This window comes from Coregonus clupeaformis, chromosome 13, assembly GCF_020615455.1.
Source record: "Coregonus clupeaformis isolate EN_2021a chromosome 13, ASM2061545v1, whole genome shotgun sequence".
Taxonomy (NCBI): Eukaryota; Metazoa; Chordata; class Actinopteri; order Salmoniformes; family Salmonidae; genus Coregonus; species Coregonus clupeaformis.
In genome coordinates, this window is record NC_059204.1 from 18,991,651 (window position 1) to 19,015,477 (window position 23,827).

A 23,827-nucleotide genomic window follows, 5' to 3' on the forward strand; every position below is an offset into this window, starting at 1 on the left:
GAAAAGATACATTAAACCTAATAGAGCAACAATCCAGAGAAACTGTAAATTAAGATCTTGGATTTGGGGTAAATGGAGTGGAGGCGGTAGAGATCTTGGTTTATATTTGTCACCGAGGGGGCAGCCTCTGAGGGGATTTGTTTTGGGGGTGGGGGTTACAGAATCTTACCCCCTCCTCCCTCTTCTCGCTCGTTTTAGTCCATTGTTGTGACTCTTGCGCTCAGTGCAGTGGAGTCGGATCAGCAGCGAGACGCAGCAGTAGGCTACCCCGCAACATTATCAGAGTGGCTAGCTAGCCTAATTGAGATTTAGCTCGCTTTTAAATGTACTACGTTCTGTTGGGACCAACTAATTAATGAACGGACTCTGAGCTAGTGAAGAGCAAACCACCGTGCGCAAAGATTGACCAACATCTGCTATATTGTTGCCGCGCTGTAGCCGAATAATGTATCCACATTGATTGAGAAAGGAGCGATATAAGGGACTACACCGAGTCCATCGGAGATTTGTCTGTTTCTATTTGCAACAACCAACACGGATCTTGTTCCTTCCATTCGCAAGAGGGGAAATGTGAATTAAGCAGCAAGTTTGGCCGAAGTCTCTCCTTATGGATTTAGCACTTTCTGCCGCATGAACCCGAAAGAAGGAGCCTGGCGCGCAAGCCTCATTCTGCAGTGAGAACACAATTGGGTCAGGGTGAAGTGGACTTTGCGCCCCAGTTCCAAGGATCAGAGCTAGCTCCTTCCCTGCCTGCTCACCACCGGCAGCTGTCCTTCATGTTATGGTTGTTTTGATGGATGGATAAGTGTATCTCCGAGGTTTTCACCAGGACGCACACTAAAGGCAATCATCAAAGACTTTAAAAAGAGAAAGAAACAGAAGCCCAAATTAAGATTCCAATATTCACCTCGATCGAAGGGAACTTGGATATTCTGGTGCCTAATCGAACTTTATCAAGGATCGATCATTAAGAGCAAAGACCGAACAAAAAGGTAATACGATTTCCTTGGATCCGCGAGGTTGCATAATTATTTCGTGGTAATATGTTACTTTATTTAGAGGTTACAGTCCACTAAACAATTGTTTCATTGCCAAATTGATTTCAACTCCACACATTGTACTATCCATGAATAACCCTTCTTGCAAATAGTTCCATGACTGGTTATGTTTTTTTGTAAAAACATTAGGCCTGTATCAGACAATGCGATTCGGTTACAACAATGTAAGAGTTTTAATGAAATGCATGATAATACAGCCATACTTCTGTTCCAATAATGTATTTTTGACACTGCAAAATCCCCGTCAATTTCAGAGTTTGCTCACAAGTGAATGAGAGATTGCTGAATGTGGCAGTATCTGTGCAGTAAAGAGTTGCAACATTGTTTCCACTGTCATATCGATTTGATTGACTTTGGGAGCGTGTGAAACAGACGCATGACATGATGTTGTTGTGTTTTTCGTCCAATACTTTATAAACCAACTGGACAATTTATATTGGTTATATCAGTTAGGCTACAAAGATAGGCTTATAGGCAATAATTGTAACGCGCCTTGGGAAACTGGTTTAAGTTATATGGAATTTATCACGATGATCATCTAGTTAACATTTTACAGAAATAGTTGGATGAAGGTAAAGGAGCAGAAGACATCGTTTATGACAACAGCATTGTAACCGCTAATGCGAATAAATGAACGCAAACAAATTAACTGATTGTGTAAATCCTTCACGATATTGAAGGCATGTTTGTCTTTCACTTGGTGCTTTTGACATAAACACAGACAAACCACTGGACAACTTTCACTAGTTTATTTAATGGGACCACATCGAGATAAACTCACCTTTCACTTCGTTGAGGATAAACGCGCCGTAAATAAGACTACATATAAAAATTATTTCCCCCCAGTTCTAAATGGAGAAAGAATAGGCTATAGTTCATTCACGGGATAGTTATTAAACCGTGTGCGCCATGGCGGCACGCACATGGTATGCATGGAACACTCCAGGACTGGCGCCTGTGCACAGTTGGCCCGGCCCGGTTCGGTTGGCGTCATGGCACCTGGACAAAATAATCACGCAGCTCAGTCTTGTTCCTGTTGCCAACTGTGGTCCCCTGTCACGCGATAATAAAAATAAACATATTTCCATCAAATCAGAATGTTTTTTTGTCCTCATAAGAACAGTCTGCTCTAAAAATAGTTTACTGTTGAATAAATCCTCACTAGATTATTTCAACCTGGACTCAGGGGTAGACGTAATATAGTAAACGTAGACCTGTCTCGATCCATTTAGTATGATACAGTATGTTACCTTTTGTATGGTATGTAGGCTCTTAATTTGTGGATGTCCATCATCCATTTAGTATGATACGAATTAAAGTTTGTATGATATGTTACAAATTCCAATTTGTTGTGGCTAACATTAGCTAGGTGGCTAACATTATCTAGGGGTTAGGGGAAGGGTTAGCTAACATGCTTAGTATCTAAAATGCTAAAGTGTTTCAAACATGCAACCTTTGGGTTGCAAGACCAACCTCCCTCCTTTAGTTTTTATCTTATGTAACCCTTTGTCTTATGTAACCATACCAAACTTAACATATCATACTCATTTGAGTGTCACAGATTTAAATGTACTATGTTACGTAAATATTAGGTCTTTGAGGCCAGGCTGATTATTTACAGGGCTCAGGGAAAATGACATATGCAGGCTTATTTTTCTTCTCTGTTCTGGCCTGTCTGTTGTGTTGAGTGTGCCTCTGAATTTGCTATTGTTGCTCCCTGATAGCTTCCTGGCAAATCTCAAGTGTTTTCATAGTAACAGCCCATTATCCAGACAGGCTGTGCACCTTTCTTCCAGCCGCACATTCACAGCCTCTAGTTATTCATGATGCAGGGGACAGTGGACAATGTGCTTTAATGACTGGACATTCAGGACACCTGTTTAATAAGAATACAAGGCCAGTCTAAAAGAGGCTCTTTCTATCTCTACCTATTCACAAGGCTATATACCACAAACAAGTTCAGTGCTACTTACTGAAATCACATTCTACAATTTTAAATAATGACTGACTCTGTGTTGTGTTGTCCTTCCAGGTCCAGTTTTTGGTGTGTGTGTTGAGTTTGCCAATGCCCGGAATCGGTGTGTGAGGCCAGGGTTAGCCCCCTTCATTCTTTTGCTATCACACACATCTGCAAGATGGTGAATGTCTATACGGTTTGCATCGTCATACTCTGTCTGACTGTTGGACTCCTGGCCAAAGCCATCGGGCCAGAAGACGGAAAAACAAAAGGTAGGTTTCTAAACATTGCCAAGACTGTTGTTCTTATATGTTATTTCCCCTACACTGATGAATGGTCCAAAGCCCTCTTGAGAATGATTTGCTGATGGACCACTGGTTGAGTTCTCCCTGGTTTCTCAACTGTGGGGTTTCTTAAAATACATCTCTTAAGTCTTTACTACACAGCTTAACGTTTAAAGTGAGGTTGCTCAGTTCTGCTTAGACGAGTAATAAAATAAACCACCAACAAAAGCTTTACAAATAATAGAAAGGCCATTAAATGAACACTTCCCCCTCACATTTCAATTTTATTCACTGAACGATCTCATTGAGGAAGGAGAAAAGTGCCCGTAGCTGTACAGTACAGTAACCCTTTGATTCATTAGGTTGGACTATTTATAGGAGAGCAGTGAGCCATAGGGAAGGTGTGATCCAGTCGAATTCAAGGTGACAGGAAGGAGAAAGGTTGTAATCATTTTTGTGGGGATGAGGATAAAAAAAACTCCCAGTGTTTTTGGTGCCGTAAACCATGCTACCCGATCCCTCCAAGACCCTGGGGCTCGGAAGTGTACATTTGTCTGGCCCGTTGCCAGCCGAGAGGGCCAGGGTTGGAGGGTAGGAAGGAGAGGATGAGGGGGGGCTTCCATTGATGCTTTACAAACACACTTCGTTTATTACCTGCCACAGCCATCCATTCAGCTCAAAGTATTGTTATGATGTGTGCAGATTGGCTACATGCTCGGCAAATTGCAGCCCTCCAGGCTTAAAGGAGCTGGGGTCTCTTTTAAGCCCCTATATTGATTGCTATCAGGAAAGGTGGAAGCCCTACTCTAGTCTAGGGCTCATTTAAAAAACTTTGGTCAATGTTTTTACAATACATTATTCACAGCTGTTTAGAAAGTCTAAGCACAGTAAATAACTTCCAAAAGATTCAAATACAAAATCAAATCAAATTTTATTTGTCACATACACGTGTTTAGCAGATGTTATAGTGGGTGTAGCGAAATGCTTGTGCTTCTAGCTCTGACAGTGCAGTAATATCTAACAATTTCACAACATATACCCAATACACACAAAACTAGTAAGGAATGGGATTTAAGAATATATACATATATGGACAAGCAATGACAGAGCGGCATGGATTAAGATACAGTAGAATATTATAGAATAGAATGCAGTATATACATATGAGATGAGTAGTGCAAGATATGTAAACATTGTTAAAGTGACTAGTGTTCCATTTCTTAATGTGGCCAGTGATTTCAATAGGCAGCAGCAGCCTCTAATGTGCTAGTGATGGCTATTTAACAGTCTGATGGCCTTGAGATAGAAGCTGTTTTTCATTCTCTCGGTCCCAGCTTTGATGCACCTGTACTGACCTCGCCTTCTGGATGATAGCAGGGTGAACAGGCAGTGGCTCGGGTGGTTGATGTCCTTGATGATCTTTTTGGCCTTCCTGTGACATCGGGTGTTGTATGTGTCTTGGAGGGCGGGTAGTTTGCCCCCGGTAATGCGTTCAGCAGACCGCATCACCCTCTGGAGAGCCCTGCGGTTGTGGGCGGTGCAGTTACCGTACCAGGTGGTGATACAGCCCGACAGGATGCTCTCAATTGTGCATCTGTAAAAGTTTGTGAGGGTTTTAGGTGCTAAGCCGAATTTCTTCAGCCTCCTGAGATTGAAGAGGCTCTGTTGCGCCTTCTTCACCACACTGTCTGCGTGGGTGGACCATTTCAGTTTGTCGGTGATGTGTACGGCAATTCACTGATGAAAAACCCCTCGTCTACCACAGCAGTGAGAGGGGTAAGAGAGAGAGAGGGGACTGTGTAAGGTGAACCCTGGTAGTTTTTCGATGGGCCTGTTTGTTAAGAGGGTCTCCCCATGACTCCGTGGAAAAGCTGACTCCCGCTGTGGAGAATGCAGCACTACAATACAGCACTAAGTTCCTGCCAGAAAACATTTTACTCATTGGACAACGGTAATAATTCAGCACGGCAACACCATCCAGGAAAGTTCCAGTTACCAACCGGGAAAAAAAAGAGAGGAGAGAGAGAACAGAGGCAGCCGTTATGAACTGTTTAAGTGTGGTTGCAGGATGAACTTGGTGGTATTTTTCTCACAGAGGAGGAGTGAAATGTATGCCACACACATCGTTCCGGAGCACAGGCGTCAGTGTGCTAACGTAGAACAGCGCTGCTCACACTCAGGCTTTGACTGTGATTTACTGAGGAATTTATCCCCTCCAGATATGACATAAATCAAAATTAATTGGCATGTAGGATGCTCTGCATTTTAACTGGTTAATCACTGGTCTCTCCTAATGTGTTGTAAGCAATGTGGCTGCAATATTATCGCTCACTGTTCAGATAGCGCCAGTATATTACTGACAATATTGCGTTATTGCAGTTGGTTCTCAGCATATCCTTTGTGGTGAAGGGATACTAATGTAGAAGACTTACGTTGCCAAATGTGTCACCCAGAAAAGAAACAAACCATAGCATACCATGGATTCACCCCTAAAGGAACTCTAGTCATGAAAGAGGCGAGTGCATCTGATGGCCAAATGGTCAAACCCAGCACAGTCCCCCCTGCCAGTCGAGTCACACCAGTGAAATGTTTTGTGTTGTGTTGTGTTTGCCCCCTCGACACTGGGTGACTATTCACACTCAGCTAGCTGTGAGTTCAAATGAAGGCCACGGGCCGCTCCAAGTCCTCACAAGTTCATTAGCATGGCTCTGTGTACTTGGTGGGGAACGTTGCCTTTCCAGGCTTAATAGAAAGCGGCACTTTTAAAGTTGCCACAGCTTTTTATACTGTACTGCAAAGTAAATTCACAGTGTGGGATGGGATGGTAAACTAATGTCTAGATGGGTCAATCTCATAGTCAAGTGAATAGGAGTTTTCAATGGACAAGGAGCATATAAGGTACTTATTACAGTGTAATACAACTGTATTATGTTTGTTGCTAATTTGAGTTGAATTCAACCGACCATACAAATGATAAGGATCATTTGGCGATCAATCATGGCAATTCAAGAACGAATAATTTTTTCCCCCCAAAGCTCAATTCTTGAGGTTTTAATATGCAATGCCTCTGAAAGCATAATGATGGTATTATGTATTGGCTGTACAAATGGAGCATTACAGAGTGAACAGGGTCGTGTTGTTCTCTCACCATTAACTTGATGGCCTAGCTCTCCCCTGTGTATTCCTCCTCCTCCTCTACCTCCGCCTGCCTCGCGTGGAGCAGTTAGAGAGAGCAGCTCCTCAAGCAGGGGGAACAGATTGCCTTTTGACTGACTGAGGGGGTTGCAGGAAGTAATCGCACAGAAAATTGGCCTGGAATTGCACTTTTCAGCTTTTTGACTGAGCGGGCACGTCGCATATGGCTGAACGAGCGGAGGCCAGGGGAGCACTTATCGTGACACATTAGCCCCAGTTTATCAGTACACTCCATCACCCACCAACCAAGCAGCCCGCATTCAAACACAAGCACGCTGAGAAATGCAAGAAACACATACTTCTATGGAAGCGTTTAGATGTCAACTGAAACCCAGGGAGTTTTCCTATTTTTTTCCTTCTTCTCACGATTTCTCTCCTCTCTCGTTCTCTCTGTACAGATCAGAGATTGTCTCGTCCACTCGTCCTGCCTCATTACCCTGAGAACGCTACAGCGGTTGTGGGGGGACAGGTGAAGCTGCTGTGTAAGGTCCACAGGCCGGCCTTCACCAAGGTTCAGTGGCTGAAGAGAGACGGAGATCGCCTGGGAGCCGAGGGCCAGCCACATCTTAGAGCTCTGACGGCCCTCCAGAGCAACATCTCCAAAGTGAACTCTCTGTCTCTGAGCAACGTTTCTCTGGAAGACGCTGGGGAGTACATCTGTATGGCTGAGACCACCACACATGCTGGACTCCAGCTTCAGTCCATGCAGTCTACCTGGCTACAGGTTCTACCAGGTAAACCAGAGTTTGTTAATCAGGCTATGGGATGCTTCCCACATAGATTAGGAATTAGAATACATAATTTAATAGGATCTCTATGGCTTCCCATTCAGTGTAGCCTCGTGTTTTATAGTCAATTATATCCTGATAGTAATTGATGACTAACAACAATAACTAGTTGGAAGTCAATGTATGTTCATCTCATTCCTTGTCTTTCCTGTTAGGGACCCTGATCTCTCGTTCCCTGGACCAGAGTACGGCTATTGAAGTCCCAGCAGGTAATTGCCATTGAACTGCCTCTATCCCAGTGGAGTAGAGAGAACAGAGAGGAGTATGAATGAGGATGACATGGGCCTGCTGTGTTACTGAGAGCCTGTTTGGTGGGCTGGAACAGGGCTTTCTCTCCGAGCCTGCCTCTTAGACCGCCACTGAACCATTGCCACCCCATCGATTTGTTTGTGAAGGCCCATCCGCTGTCACGCTACAACACGTTCATTAGCTACATCATGTTTTATCTTTCTTCCTTTTCTCTTTTATTTTTTCAGGTAGCTAGCTTGCTCTCACTCCCACAGTGATCTATGCTAAACAAAACAAGGAGCAGAGAGAGGTGGAGAGGCCTCCCGGTCGCCATGGAAATATTTTTTTGTATGTGTCGGGTGTGTCAGGGGGATAATGTGGGCGAGAGTTGAAAGGTCATAATTGAGGGGATGGCCACTCTTTTTAGAACGAGACGTGCCCACTGACTTGCCTGTGTGTGTACGTGTCTTTTAGTGTGTGTCAATACTCACGTGTTTGTTTTGTCTCTCCGTTGTCCCTGCAGATGTCCTGGATGACCTTAGTGAGGACACCAATGAGCACCTGCTTCTGGAACCGGGTGATGTCCTCAAGCTGCGCTGTGACACCAACCGACCGGGGGGCGTGTATTGGTACAAGGAATGGACCCGGGTGCTGCACACCGCCCGCATCCAGATCCACGGGGGCGTTATGGAGATCACGGACGTGACGTACGAGGATTCTGGGGTGTATGTGTGTGTCCTCCGGGGAACCAAGGAGCCCCTGAGGAACTTCACCATTACCGTAGCAGGTGAGGTCTGGATCTAGAAAAATAAGATCTGAGCTTTAGAGATACCAAATCAAATCAAATCAAATTTGATTGGCCACATGCGCCGAATACAACAGGTACTTATACTTACAGCCCTTAACCAACAGTGCATTTATTTTTTAATAAAAAAGTAAAATAAAACAACAACAAAAAGTGTTGAGAAAAAAAGAGCAGAAGTAAAATAACAGTAGGGAGGCTATATATACAGGGGGGTACCGGTGCAGAGTCAATGTGCGGGGGCACCGGCTAGTTGAGGTAGTTTAAGTAATGATGGGGTGGGGGGGGGCAGTGCAAATAGTCTGGGTAGCCATGACTAGCTGTTCAGGAGTGTTATGGCTTGGGGGTAGAAGCTGTTGAGAAGTCTTTTGGACCTAGACTTGGCACTCCGGTACCGCTTGCCGTGCGGTAGCAGAGAGAACAGTCTATGACTAGGGTGGCTGGAGTCTTTGACAATTTTGAGGGCCTTCCTCTGACACCGCCTGGTATAGAGGTCCTGGATGGCAGGAAGCTTGGCCCCAGTGATGTACTGGGCCGTACACACTACCCTCTGTAGTGCCTTGCGGTCGGAGGCCAAGCAGTTGCCATACCAGGCGGTGATGCAACCAGTCAGGATGCTCTCGATGGTGCAGCTGTAGAATTATTTGAGGATCTGAAGACCCATGCCAAATCTTTTCAGTCTCCTGAGGGGGAATAGGCTTTGTCGTGCCCTCTTCACGACTGTCTTGGTGTGTTTGGACCATGATAGTTCGTTGGTGATGTGGACACCAAGGAACTTGAAGCTCTCAACCTGTTCCACTACAGCCCCGTCGATGAGAATGGGGGCGTGCTCAGACCTCTTTTTTTTCCTGTAGTCCACAATCATCTCCTTTGTCTTGGTCACGTTGCGAGAGAGGTTGTTATCCTGGCACCACACGGCCAGGTCTCTGACCTCCTCCCTATAGGCTGTCTCATCGTTGTCGGTGATCAGGCCTACCACTGTTGTGTCGTCGGCAAACTTAATGATGGTGTTGGAGTCGTGCCTGGCCATGCAGTCATGGGTGAACAGGGAGTACAGGAGGGGGACTGAGCACGCACCCCTGAGGGGCCCCCGTGTTGAGGATCAGTGTGGCAGATGTGTTGTTACCTACCCTTACCACCTGGGGGCGGCCCGTCAGGAAGTCCAGGATCCAGTTGCAGAGGGAGGTGTTTAGTCCCAGGATCCTTAGCTTAGTGATGAGCTTTGAGGGCACTATGGTGTTGAATGCTGAGCTGTAGTCAATGAATAGCATTCTCACATAGGTGTTCCTCTTGTCCAGGTGGGAAAGGGCAGTGTGGAGTGCAATAGAGATTGCATCATCTGTGGATCTGTTGGGGCGGTATGCAAATTGGAGTGGGTCTAGGGTTTCTGGGATAATGGTGTTGATGTGAGCCATGACCAGCCTTTCAAAGCACTTCATGGTTACAGACGTCAGTGCTACGGGTCGGTAGTCATTTAGGCAGGTTATCTTAGTGTCCTTGGGCACGGGGACTATGGTGGTCTGCTTGAAACATGTTGGTATTACAGACTCAGTCAGGGACATGTTGAAAATGTCAGTGAAGACACTTGCCAGTTGGTCAGCACATGCTCGGAGTACACGTCCTGGTAATCCGTCTGGCCCTGCGGCCTTGTGAATGTTGACCTGCTTAAAGGTCTTACTCACATTGGCTACGGAGAGTGTGATCACATAGTCATCCGGAACAGCTGGTGCTCTCATGCATGCTTCAGTGTTGCTTGCCTCGAAGCGAGCATAGAAGTGGTTTGGCTTGTCTGGAAGTCTTGTGTAACTGGGCAGCTCGCGGCTGTGCTTCCCTTTGTAGTCTGTAATAGTTTTCAAGCCCTGCCACATCCGACGAGCGTCAGAGCCGGTGTAGTACGATTCAATCTTAGTCCTGTATTGACTCTTTGCCTGTTTGATGGTTCGTCGGAGGGCATAGCGGGATTTCTTATAAGCGTCCGGGTTAGAGTCCCGCTCCTTGAAAGCGGCAGCTCTACCCTTTAGCTCAATGCGGATGTTTCCTGTAATCCATGGCTTCTGGTTGGGGTATGTATGTACGGTCACTGTGGGGACGACATCATCAATGCACTTATTGATGAAGCCAGTGACTGATGTGGTGTACTCCTCAATGCTATCTGAAGAATCCCGGAACATGTTCCAGTCTGTGCTAGCAAAACAGTCCTGTAGCTTAACATCTGCGTCATCTGACCACTTTTTTAAATAACCGAGTCACTGGTGCTTCCTGCTTTAGTTTTTGCTTATAAGCAGGAATCAGGAGGATAGAGTTATGGTCAGATTTGCCAAATGGAGGGCGAGGGAGAGCTTTGTATGCGTCTCTGTGTGTGGAGTAAAGGTGGTCTAGAGTTTTTTTCCCTCTGGTTGCACATTTAACATGCTGGTAGAAATGAGGTAGAACGGATTTGTTTCCCTGCATTAAAGTCCCCGTCCACTAGGAGCGCTGCCTCTGGATGAGCGTTTTCCTGTTGACTTATGGCCTTATACAGCTCATTCAGTGCAATCTTAATGCCAGCATTGGTTTGTGGTGGTAAATAGACAGCTATGAAAAATATAGATGAAAACTCTCTTGGTAAATAGTGTGGTCTACAGCTTATCATAAGATACTCTACCTCAGGCGAGCAAAACCTCGAGACTTCCTTAGTATTTGATTTAGTTCACCAGCTGTTGTTTACAAATATACACAGACCGCCACCCCTTGTCTTACCGGAGTCAGACGTTCTATCCTGCCGATGTAGCGTATAGCCCGCTAGCTGTATGTTGTCATTCAGTCACGACTCTGTGAAACATAAGATATTACAGTTTTGAATGTCCCGTTGGTAGGATAACCGTAATCTTAGGTCATCCAATTTATTCTCAAATGATTGAAGATTGGCTAATAGGATTGATGGGAGAGGCAGTTTACTCGCTCGCCGTCGGATCCTTACAAGGCACCCCGGCCTACGTCCACCATATCTCCGTCTCTTCCTCATGCGAATGACGGGGATTTGGGCCTTGTCGGGTGTCTGTAGGATATCCTTCGCGGCCGCCTCATTGAAGAAAAAATCTTTGTCCAATACGAGGTGAGTAATAGCTGTCCTGATATCCAGAAGCTCTTTTTGGTTATAAGAGACGATGGCAGAAACATTATGTACAAAATAAATTACAAATAACGCGGAAAAACACACATAATAGCACAATTGGTTAGAGGGCTGTAAAACGGCAGCCATCTTCTCCGGTGCCATTCTCAAGTAGGATCCAATGTAGTTTTAGGTTCTATTGATCCATTTCTATGTTCTAAGTTCACCCTTCCTGAATGATCAGTTATGAGAATGTTATTAGCTCTTTCCATGTCTTTATGCTTCTCTCTCAGACTCAGTGGGCTCAGGTGATGATGATGAGGACAATGGTCTAGAAGACACGTCAGCTGAGATAGACAATGACCAGGTCTACTTCACAAGAGGTCCCTACTGGACCCACACCCAGCGCATGGAGAAGAAGCTGTACGCAGTGCCGGCAGGGAACACAGTCAAGTTCCGCTGCCCGGCCATGGGCAGCCCTCTGCCCTCCATCCGCTGGCTGAAGAACGGACGCGAGTTCAGGGGAGAGCACCGCATTGGAGGCATCAAGGTGAGACAGTGACCAACCTGGGAGCAAAGACAGTAGGAGAGTGGTTAGGGTGGGAAGAGAAGAGAAGGAGGGTGAAGGAGGGAGGGGGAGAAAGACGTGGTTGTGGTTTTCATTACTAGCGTAAAACCGCCACATACTTTGGCCTCAACCCTGGTACCTGACATTTAGTCTCAATAGGGAAGTAACACATTGTGAATCTATTTAAACTGGATCCATCAACAACAAGTTACCATAGAGACAGACTAGCACTTCCAAAGGACAAGCCAGTATAACTTGTATCCATAGGAATGGTCCAACACACAACATACAGACAACCCATTTCTAACGTGTCCATTTTTTCCGTTTATAGTTGAGACACCAGCACTGGAGCCTGGTGATGGAGAGTGTGGTGCCTTCAGACCGTGGGAACTACACCTGTCTGGTGGAGAATAAATACGGCTCCATCACACACAGCTACCTTCTGGACGTGCTGGGTAAGAACACACACTCACTCACCTCACAACAAAAACCTCTCTTCACCTACCCAACAACAGTCTGCTGTTTGCTCATCTGACATTCAACTCCCAAAGCTGGGAGTGATAGTATGGGAAATTAGCAAATGTAATTCCCTCCACCATACTCTAATTCAACCAAATTCTGTCAAACTTAACACAAGCCCTATCCGTCTGCCTCTCCATAATGACTGAAAGTCAAGTTGGCATGAACTCATTATAAAGTCCGTACAGCTAGTCAAAGCTCCATGGTGTGTGCAGTACTATACAGTATTGTCACCACCCTCCTACACCCACCACCACCCCACTCTAGACATCTAGACACAGGCCTGTCTCCTCGCGGAGCCACTGCCGGCCCATGATACTTAGCACATGTCAGGCCTAATTACTGTCATGTCCCAGCTCTCTCCCCGCTCTCCCCCAGTGGCGTCTCACTAGACACAGAGAAACACAGAAAGAGAGAAACACCCGATGAGGGAGGAAAGAGCCGATGAGGGAGCCGCCAGGGAGGCTGGGCCCACGGGGGCGCCACGATTAACCTAGCACCCGCCCCGGGGCTTTAGAAGTCCACTGGGATGTTTTATGATAGAGAGAGAGAGACACAGAGGCAGTAAATATCTGGCCTGTCGGGGGAAAAGAGGCTAAGAGGGCGGGGCGGGGGGTTGTTGGAAGTAGGGGGGGTGTTGAGGGGGAGCTGGCGTCAGCCGTGGCAGGGAGAGGAGAGAGAGCGGACGGCCAGGCGTCCCGACCAGTTTTCACCCTGACCTGTGACTGGCCAGTTTGTTTCGGCGGCTTGGCAGTCCCGCGTGGGGTCAACTGCTGTCTCCAGAAGCATGCGAGGGGTAAAAGAGCATGCACACACAGAACAGAGAAAGAGAGAGAAGCAACGCAGCAACTTCAAAGCTGGCCTGGCTAGAAAATAAAATTGCTAATGAAACCAATTAGTGAGACTGACTGAGTATGGCTGGCGTTGGTTGTGAGAGACGCTGCCTGCTTATCGGTCCCTTCCCCTTTGGCAGTGCTGCGCTGCGATCAGTCAGATTAACATTGGTCATTACCACTGGCCTTTCTCTCCATGCCTCTGAAACACCACATGTAGAAAACAAAAATCGGGAGATATCGTTGTTTCATCTGAATCTAAAAAAATACTGTTATTTTAGAATAGTATTTACTTCAATTGCTAGGGTATTTCAGGCATTTCAGAGTACTTCTGGCAGTTCAGTCGGCGATGTGCTCCTTTGAACAGAGGCATTTCCTTTTCTTCTTTGAACAGAGGCATTTCTTGCTGTCTCCCCGGCCAAACTTTGAACTCTTCCCCCGGTCAAGGGGAATCCTCATTGCCCTCTGGAGTCTAACACTTTCTCTCTCTATTTCTATCTCTCTCCCCCTCCCTTGCTCTCTGATTTCAGAGCGCTCCCCGCACAGGCCTATCCTGCAGGCTGGTCTGCCAGCCAACACTACAGCGGTGGTGGGCACTGATGTTCAGTTCTTCTGTAAGGTCTACAGCGATGCCCAGCCCCACATCCAGTGGCTGAAACACATTGAGAGGAACGGCAGCCGCTACGGCCCCGACGGGACTCCCTACGTTCAGATACTGAAGACAGGCAGCCTAAACATGTCGGAGGTGGAAGTTCTCTACCTGACTAAGGTGACCATGGAGGATGCTGGAGAGTACACCTGTCTGGCTGGAAACTCCATCGGCTTCTCCTACCAGTCTGCCTGGCTCACCGTCCTCTCAGGTATGTTTATTACTCAAACAACAATATGGCAACATATGGCCAAAGTAAGGAGTCTAGAAGAGTTCCGAAGAAATGGTCCCTTGTGTTTTGGGTCAACATACTACAGGACTTTTTGTTGTGCCAAAGGAGTTCAGAAGGAATTGTCACTTGTGCTTGAGACAGTCAGTCTCTAACCAATCCTCTTATTTCCTTCTCATTGTCTTCTTCTTACAGAGGAGGACGTGGCTGACGAGGTGGACCTAATGGAGACCAAGTACACTGACATCATCATCTACGCGTCTGGCTTCCTGGCTCTGGTCATGGCCATTGTGATCGTGGTGCTGTGTCGCATGCAGGTCAACCCCAGCAGAGAACCCTTCGATGTCCTCCCCGTCCAGAAACTCTCCAAGTTCCCCCTCCGCAGACAGTACTCTGTGGAGTCCAACTCGTCAGGGAAGTCCAGTGCGTCTCTGATGAGAGTGGCCCGCCTGTCTTCCAGCTGCTCCCCCATGCTGGCCGGAGTCATGGAGTTTGAACTGCCCTACGACCCTGACTGGGAGTTTCCCAGGGAGAAGTAAGTTCTGCTTTGACTTCCTTGGTTTTGTTGTAGTTCCTTAATGGTTATTGAGTCAGTCATTGAGTTCCTCCATCTTGAATACGTGTTTTGGTTTCTGTTGAATTCCATGTATCTTCACTGTACTGACCATCATTATCCTTCCTCTCTCCAGTATGACTTTAGGGAAGCCACTGGGTGAGGGTTGCTTCGGTCAGGTGGTCAGAGCTGAGGCCTATGGGATCAACAAGGACCATCAAGAGAACGTCTCCACTGTGGCCGTCAAGATGCTGAAAGGTATGAGCTAGGTACCATCTTCTTAGGAGGAGACTGGACAATGACTAGTATTTACTATTAACTCTATTTCCAGATATGTTCCTAAGACTTCAAATGTGTGTCCCTCTCGTTCCCCAGATGATGCCACAGACAAAGACCTGTCAGATCTCATATCTGAGATGGAGCTGATGAAGGTGATGGACAAGCACAAGAACATCATTAATCTCCTGGGGGTGTGCACACAAGAAGGTGAGTTCAAGACACAAGTTCACAATAGATAATGACAACCAAAAGTCAAAAGCTACTATCTCACTGTTGCTCCTCACTCATTTGACTCTAGCCCTGCTCAGTGACATTGCCATTAATGGTGGTCCTATGCCTCCAGGCATCCTCAGTGAGGGTGGACTCAATCACTAACTTTCTCCCCTCCCCCATCAGGTCCTCTGTACGTGCTGGTAGAGTATGCATCTAAAGGCAGCCTCAGGGAGTACCTGCGGGCCCGCCGGCCCCCCGGCATGGACTATACCTTTGATGTGACCAAAGTGCCAGAGGAGCAGCTCACCTTCAAAGACCTGCTGTCCTGTGCCTACCAGGTGGCGCGTGGCATGGAGTACCTGGCCTCCAAAAGGGTGAGTACTATGTCCTAATTGGGTTTGGCCAGCAATTGGGCTTGTATACCCTACCTATATCCTTTGGTTTTCAAATGGATGACTTTGGCCTAAGGGGTTTGGTTATCTCCATATGTATTCTATCAGGTTTAAAATCTGTAACTGGCCTTCTATAGAATGACTTTGGCCTGAAGGGGTTTAGCCAACAAGCAAGAGCAAGTTGCAACCCCCTCCCTCCTTCCTTCCCTCCTACCCCCAACACACCCTTCCTCATTCACTAGCCTGGTATCTCTTATCAACACATCCCTTTGTATGACACACCATCCTGTCATTCCACAGTGGAGTGGTGGTTGAGCCCTGTTTACCCCTCCGTTCATCCATCCCTCCATCCTGCCGCAGTGGGCTTTGTCCTTTTTAGCACAGCCATAAATCTGTTAGCAAACAGGCGCAGAGCTGCGTCTGTGCCCCGGCATCGGGTTTCTGTCTCTGTGGCCTGCTAAGAATGCAGCAGTCTGAAACCACCCCACCATTACAGAGCCCCCACAAAACCAAGGCTTTTTCATTTCCACCAATCCCCAAATACCACGTCTATTTCAAATGAAAACCAAAATAAACTTAATGACATCCATTCAAATCTGCCAAACAGGGGTTGTTTTTCGACGAAACCCCCAGATCTATATAAAGTCGATTTTTAATTTGGTGCGTCTGGTTAAAATTGGACGCTGCGTGTTGACTTAAGACCGGGTCTTTTAATTTTAGAAACGTACAGCGAATAATTTCTATGTCAATCCTATCTGGTTTTACATGACGACTGCAAAAACAGAAAACCGCAATGTAGACATCGTCATGTAATTGCAATACTCTAATTGTAGGGTAACATTTCACAAACACTTAAAATAAAACTCAAAACGACGTATATCTTCATGTTCTCTGACTTTACCCTGGTTTCTGCTCTCTACAGTGCATCCACAGAGACCTTGCTGCCAGAAACGTCCTAGTCACAGAAGACAACGTCATGAAAATCGCAGACTTCGGCCTTGCAAGAGGAGTGCACCAGATCGACTACTACAAGAAAACCACCAACGTGAGTTATCCTATCCTGCTATCCCCCTGACTGGCTCTGTGGCACCTTGTCCCTCTCCTAAACCCAGACATAAGTGCCTGTGCCAGGGCTGTGCTGTTGTGTGTCGTCTGGCTGGCCAGCTTTCAGAACAGCCCCTGCTGGTACATGTAGACACAACACACTGTCTGCTCTCTGTCTAGTGTCACCCAGTCGGCTTGTGCATGTTTGCAGCTTTAATGCTCTTAAAGACAGATGTTTGATGTGTGCCCACTGATTGGCAGCCAGCTTAATGGGAGATAATTAGAAAAATGGGACAAGGAAGGGAAGAGGGGAGTGGGCGAAAGAGAGGGAGGAATGGGGGGAGTGGGGGAATGAAGTGGGGAAGACTGGATAAAAGGCTAGAACTGGAATGTCGCTTCGGCTCTGGCGACTGACTCACTGACTGTCCACCGCTCACTAACGTGGTTGTTCTGTTTTGCAGGGACGTCTGCCAGTGAAGTGGATGGCACCAGAGGCCTTGTTCGACAGAGTCTACACACACCAAAGTGACGTGTGGTCTTTTGGGGTGCTGATGTGGGAGATCTTCACCCTGGGGGGCTCGCCGTACCCTGGTATCCCCGTGGAAGAGCTCTTCAAGCTGCTGAAGGAAGGCCACCGCATGGACAAACCCTCCAACTGCACACACGAACTGTGAGTAGACACACATAAGTGCATACCAAAACTTACCAAACACACACCACAGCGTTCTCTTCACCTAACCATTCAACTTGAAGTTGTATATTGATGTTTATTACTGTGTTGTGAAAGAAAGAAACAGTGAGTGGACGTTTGCCTTCCTTCAGAAGATATATTTTGTGTCCTTTCTCCTGTGCTATATTTGGATGTGTGTAAATGTGAAAATGCTGTGGATGTGTGTATATACCCTGGTACTAACTAGCCCTGTCTGTCTATGTGTGTGTGTGCAGCTACATGAAGATGAGGGAGTGCTGGCATGCTGTGCCCACACAACGACCCACCTTCAAACAGCTGGTGGAGGAGCTAGACCGAGTGCTGCTGTCTATCTCTGACGAGGTGGGTGTCTGGACCCCCATTTGCGCGCGCACACACACACACACACACACACACACACACACACACACACACACACACACACACACAATCTGCTAGCCAGATGTCCTGTTGCAACTGACAGTTCCAGCTATAGTTTAGTTTATTACTGTAAGACACCCTGTAGTTCAAGATAAGAAAGCAAATCTCTCTGGGTTTGTACACAGCACAGTCTCAGATAAAATGTCAAACTTACTATACATCACACAACACAAACATCAAGCTTAAAAATACAATAAAATACACAACAACACAAATGCAAAGTGTTACCAAGCTTAACTGTTTCTCTCCTGCTTTTTTTTGTTAGTACTTGGACCTGTCGACACCCTTCGAACAGTACTCCCCGTCATGCGAGGACACCTCCAGTTCTTGCTCCTCGGACAATGACTCTGTCTTTACCCATGATGCCCTGTCCACCGACCCCTGTCTGCTGGGTTACCACGACGTGAATTCTCGGGTAGAGCTGAAAACGGCACTGCGGTAGACAGTGGCTCCAAAGGGAGTCCTCTGGCTCAAAGGGCATTACATGCAGAAGTTTGCGTTGGACAACGACCACGTTGCATGAAAATTGGTACTTGGACTGTCTGCTCTGGCACTGTGCCTAAGAACAATATCTCAAACCTTGGCACTACAGAACCCTGGTCATCTAAAATGGCTGCCTCTTCTTCTTCTTATCAGGTTTGGGGTTATATAGTAAAAGGACTCTCTTTTGTTTGGGTCTCTACAGAGAGGATCGACAATGGTCTTCTTGTTCTCAAACTCATCCAAGCTTGCCTCTGAACAGTATCCAAACTGGGCTTTTAAACCAGAAAAATAAGTTTTAACAAAAAATATGTTAACACTTTATATTAAGTGTCCATAATAAACCATTCATACGGCATTTATAAGGCATTTACAAACAGTTTGCTCACAATTGATTACTCATTATTCCCACATTTGTAAATGTTAGTAAGCAAGTTATTCACACATGTATATATATTTCCTTAAACATCCTGTGTTGCATGCTAATTCTTTTACCAGGTACTGCTGGAATGTCTACCATCTTTTTGTGAGAAATTACACTGGTCACTCAAAACATTTATAAAGTATTTATTAAGTATAAATAGTGCACACTTTAGATTAGGGACTGCAAAAATGCTTTACTAATGATTAGTAAATGCCTTATAAATGGTTTATTGCGGAACCTTAAAATAAAGTGTTACCAAAAATATTTATTTGGATATAAAAAAACAGAGAAGCTGATTGTTAAATATAAATCTCTCTGTATATAAGATTATTTTACATTTTGCTATTTAAAATTGTCTTAAATCTCAGGATCTCTTGTGTTAAAAAGTTGCTGTAGGGGCAGCAAAGTGCCAGAATTTTTGATTTCCTGTGAATATATTAAAATATAAAAATATTTTATGTACATATCACAAAAAAGACAATTACCTTTTTATAAATTATTCTAAATGATACAAAAATGAAGGTGTTCAACTGAGGTGAAGAAAGAAATGATGTATTCAAGTGTTTTAACGGCCAAAACATTCCTTTTCATCAAAACACCCTCAGTCCCATTTGTACTCTGCTCTGGCCTTTGTATGGCATTGAGGCCATTCGGTCAAAGCCCTCAGGACCCCCAATCCCTTATGCTTTCAATTGTTGCATACATAAACTAACTATAAGAACAGTATGGTCTAGGCCCTGAAAGAGAATAATACAATTCAACACAGGACACTGGGAATACAGGGGGAGCAGCCCAGCTTCTACTGTCAGTGCTGTATGAAAAGAAAAGGACTGGACCTGCATGTCTGAATGTGAAAGGCCCAGTGTGATTGATTTCAAATGGGAGAATCCTCCTCTTTTGTTTCCCCTCTAACCCTTTAACCAGGCCCAGTGTGTTTGCAGGGGTACAGGCTGAGGCCGGACCTGGACAATAGGCTTTTTGGCAATCCTGATGGGTGTGACTGTGGGGACAGGGAGGGTAGGGTGATCCAGGGGTAGCCTCAGCCCCTCAGCCTGGGCCTGTGTGCAAATGAAGAGTCCCTTATTATGTTAATGCCTGGCTCCCACTGATAGCCATCTTTATCTTGCTACTATCTTTTAATATACAAATGCTAATTCTGATGCTCTGTTACCATTGGGAAGAACTCTAGAAATGTCCTCCAGGGAATGCAAAGGGTTCACCTCAATTCGTATAGATAAGATTCTCATGTTGCTGTTTCAACAACGCTTCACAATCTAACTGCCCCGGGTTGTTTTTCATTCAGATGACTCAAAAGCATTTTTAGGATAAAGATTGTGACGTTGTGGGTTGAAAGCAAAGCATAATGCTCATACAGTTTTTTTTTAAAAATACAGCTATTCAGGTAGCAGGGCAGTGGGGCTAGCTACCTTTTTGTGTACATTGATATCCTTACTGTTGAGGTGTGAGATTTATTTGGTGTGTCATCAATTTAGCTCAAAATACCATTTTTTTCTCCTGTAAGGCAGCTATGCCAATGCATGACCTCCAACTGAAAACCAAACCATTAGCTTCAGAACAGCCTATATGAATTTAACTTAGCCCTTCACCATGGAGAGTTGTATCACAAAGCTCTTCAGTGTTGTTGTTTTGATTCCCATACTACACAATGTCAGGATCAACTGCATGACATTCCATTTATGTACTCCCAATACAATTGTAACAATCACAATGTTCTTTTTTTTTTAAATCCTCAAGATTATTATTTTAGAAATATCTAATTTATTTGTTTATTGTTTTGTTTTCTATGAAATAAAGTATAATTTAAAATATCAACTTTGTCTCTTTCTGTGGCCATGTGTCATTCGTTTAGAAAGAGAGATGAAGAGACAGGAGGAACAGAAAGAGAAAGAAAGACAGCAGCTGAAGACAGAGAAAGAGAGAAAATGAGAGAGGGAGACAGACAAGAGAAAGAGAGATGGGGGTAAGGGGTTAAGGGGTAGCGGGAGAGTGCACTCGTGATCACAGAGAACCAGTGCCTTTTAAGTGGCATGCTTAACCCCAGCACACGGCTGGCTTATCTCTCATGTGTAACAAATCATGGCCAGTCAGTCAGAGGGGGATCAGGCAGGGAGCCATCCGGCTTTGTCCTACCCAGGCCAGGGTTCTCTCTGCTGGGCCTGATAGCAGCCTGTGTCTGGGGTTGGAGGCCATCTGATCCAGCTGGGGACAGGGAGATAAGGCCAGCAGGCCAGATATCAGTCTGGAGCTGATATATCTCACCTCCTCACATCTCTACATGCTCAGGATGCCTGGATGAGGGGCGGTGTGTGATATGGGAACCTAAATTCATAAAACCCAATACGCTTAACTTGGGACGTGATACCTGACATTCTCAAGACACAGTACCTATCCCTTTGAAATTGTACAGCTTTGTGGGTTTAAGAAGATAGTTTTGAGTGTCTCCCAGAGAGTACGCTTGAAACTGCACTTATAAAGCAGGACTGAGTAAAAAACCTTGCTAAAATGCCCCTGTGAATTCCCATTCATTCACATACACATCTTATCTGGAGATGTTGAGCAACCACAGCACATTGAACGGACTGTACTGTTCAGATAAGAGTGTGTGTGTGTGTGTGCGCGTGCGCGTGCGTGTGCTTGAGTTTGGGCGCCAAGCCAGGTGTTGACTCAGTGGTTGATATCGGCTGACTTTGTTTCTGGTCCCGGGGTGGCTGCTGAGGCCATGATTACTCAGCCATCATTGTGGGGCTAGCAGCCATCCTTGTGGGGCTACATCACACACAATCTCCCCACATGAATCATCACACAGAGGCAGATGAGAGGGCAGTGTTTTTGTTCAGGTTGTGGCTGTATGGCTAATAGCTATAATGAATAGCTTACAAAGAGCCCCTAGAAAGATATAGACATGGAAGAGGACAGGGCACAGAGAGTTTCAGATGAGTGGGCAGTATTGTTGTTCACGTTCACATTTACATTTTACATTTGAGTAATTTAGCAGACGGTATTATCCAGAGTGACTTACAGTTAGTGCATTTATCTTAAGATAGCTAGGTAGGGCAACCACATATCACAGGCATAGAAAGTAAATTTTTCCTCAATAAAGTATCTATCAGTGGAGTCAGAGCTAGAAAGGGGGGTGAAGTGCAAGTGCTGATTCAGGTTATTTATTTGTATTTATTTTGGGGGTTGAGGTGAGGAGGAGGATTATTTAAGATACTGTTTGAAGAGGTAGGGTTTCAGATGTTTTCGGAAGATGGGCAGGGACTCTGCTGTCCTAGCTTCAGGGGGAAGCTGGTTCCACCATTGGGGTGCCAGGACAGAGAAGAGCTTGGACTGGGCTGAGCGGTTCAATGTTATCGGTGATGCTAGATGTTTTACTCTCTAAAATAAACAGTAATGTTTAAAATGTCTGTCTCAACCCTCTTCTCCCTCTAGATTAAAGTTTAGCAATGCTGACAATGATAATGGGCCCTCCTGGCCTATATTATCTAGGGTTCATTACACCAAAAATGTTAATATACCATCCAATATCTCAAAATAGGCTACATGTCAGTTCAGCTCTAAAACCCTTCTGGGTAGCTAGGCTACCTGTCATCCGACTCTAAGAGGAAACAGAGGTGGGTGTGATTTGTGGGTCCTAGCCCCATTGTTTATGGTCTTAGTGGCCTGAGACGCAGCTTGAGGTGGGCAGGATGGGCTGGATCATGTGTCCAGCTCTTAGTGTTTGGGTGTTAAATAACTCTACGTTAATGAGATGTGTCAATCACCAGGAAGGAGGGGAGGTGGGGAGACGTGTCAGTCGGAGCAGAGGGCAACACTGAGCTAGACTGCTCTGTGGCTGGCTGGCTGCTCCGTGTCTGGCTGGTCGGCTGCTCCGTTTTACATTTTAGCAGACGCTCTTATCCACAGCGACTTACAGTTAGTGAGTACATTATTTTTTTTTCTTTCATACTGGCCCCCCGTGGGAATCAAACCCACAACCCTGCCGTTGCAAACGCCATGCTCTACCAACTGACCTACATCCCTGCCGGCCATTCCCTCCCCTACCCTGGACGACGCTGGGCCAATTGTGCACCGCCCCACGGGTCTCCCGGTCGCGGCCGGCTACGACAGAGCCTGGATTCGAACCAGGATCTCTAGTAGCACAGCTAGCACTGCGATGCAGTGCCTTAGACCACTGCGCCACTCATGGCTGGCTGGCTCCCTGGCTGTATGGCTGTCTGCTTTGGGAAGCTGTAGCTCTGGCTGTGTCAACAGCCCCGAGTTTCACGTTACTCCAAACTATACCTTTTCAGAGGAAATCTGTAGGAGGCAGAAAACAAACATCCCGTAGTGAAACACATGGGGAGGATGAGGATCGGCTTCAACTTCAAGTGCAACAAATCTAGGATAATTCAGAACTAAAGTGATAGTAAAACCTATTGGCAATATACAGTGAGGGAAAAAAGTATTTGATCCCCTGCTGATTTTGTACGTTTGCCCACTGACAAAGACATGATCAGTCTATAATTTTAATAGTAGGTTTATTTGAACAGTGAGAGACAGAATAACAACAAAGAAAATCAAGAAAAACGCATGTCAAAAATGTTATAAATTGATTTGCATTTTAATGAGGGAAATAAGTATTTGACCCCTCTGCAAAACATGACTTAGTACTTGGTGGCAAAACCCTTGTTGGCAATCACAGAGGTCAAATGTTTCTTGTAGTTGGCCACCAGGTTTGCACACATCTCAGGAGGGATTTTGTCCCACTCCTCTTTGCAGATCTTCTCCAAGTCATTAAGGTTTCGAGCCTGACGTTTGGCAACTAGAACCTTCAGCTCCCTCCACACATTTTCTATGGGATTAAGGTCTGGAGACTGGCTAGGCCACTCCAGGACCTTAATGTGCTTCTTCTTGAGCCACTCCTTTGTTGCCTTGGCTGTGTGTTTTGGGTCATTGTCATGCTGGAATACCCATCCACGACCCATTTTCAATGCCCTAGCTGAGGGAAGGAGGTTCTCACCCAAGATTTGACGGTACATGGCCCCGTCCATCGTCCCATTAATGCGGTGAAGTTGTCCTGTCCCCTTAGCAGAAAAACACCCCCAAAGC

General features: G+C 45.8%; 1 protein-coding gene across 1 annotated transcript; it reads left to right on the forward strand.

Annotated features, from left to right (window-relative positions):
- Positions 1-221: 221 nt before the first annotated feature.
- Positions 222-20,548, forward strand: LOC121579400 (fibroblast growth factor receptor 4-like). The gene is made up of 16 exons (XM_041893974.2): positions 222-992; positions 3,091-3,287; positions 6,893-7,228; positions 7,438-7,491; positions 8,034-8,297; positions 11,697-11,953; positions 12,303-12,426; positions 13,854-14,183; positions 14,397-14,736; positions 14,891-15,012; positions 15,130-15,240; positions 15,430-15,620; positions 16,561-16,683; positions 17,144-17,352; positions 17,628-17,733; positions 18,077-20,548. The coding sequence occupies exons 2-16, from the start codon at positions 3,194-3,196 to the stop codon at positions 18,251-18,253; spliced, it is 2,838 nt and encodes a 945-aa protein (XP_041749908.2). The 5' UTR covers positions 222-992; positions 3,091-3,193; the 3' UTR covers positions 18,254-20,548.
- The last annotated feature ends 3,279 nt before the right edge of the window (positions 20,549-23,827 follow it).

Bases quoted from the DNA above. Each gene is read 5' to 3' on its own strand.
- LOC121579400 (XM_041893974.2), top strand. From the start codon at position 3,194: ATGGTGAATGTCTATACGGTTTGCATCGTCATACTCTGTCTGACTGTT. The intron at 3,288-6,892 runs GTAGGTTTCTAA...CTCTCTGTACAG, and splicing joins AGAAGACGGAAAAACAAAAG to ATCAGAGATTGTCTCGTCCA. The intron at 16,684-17,143 runs GTGAGTTATCCT...TCTGTTTTGCAG, and splicing joins ACTACAAGAAAACCACCAAC to GGACGTCTGCCAGTGAAGTG.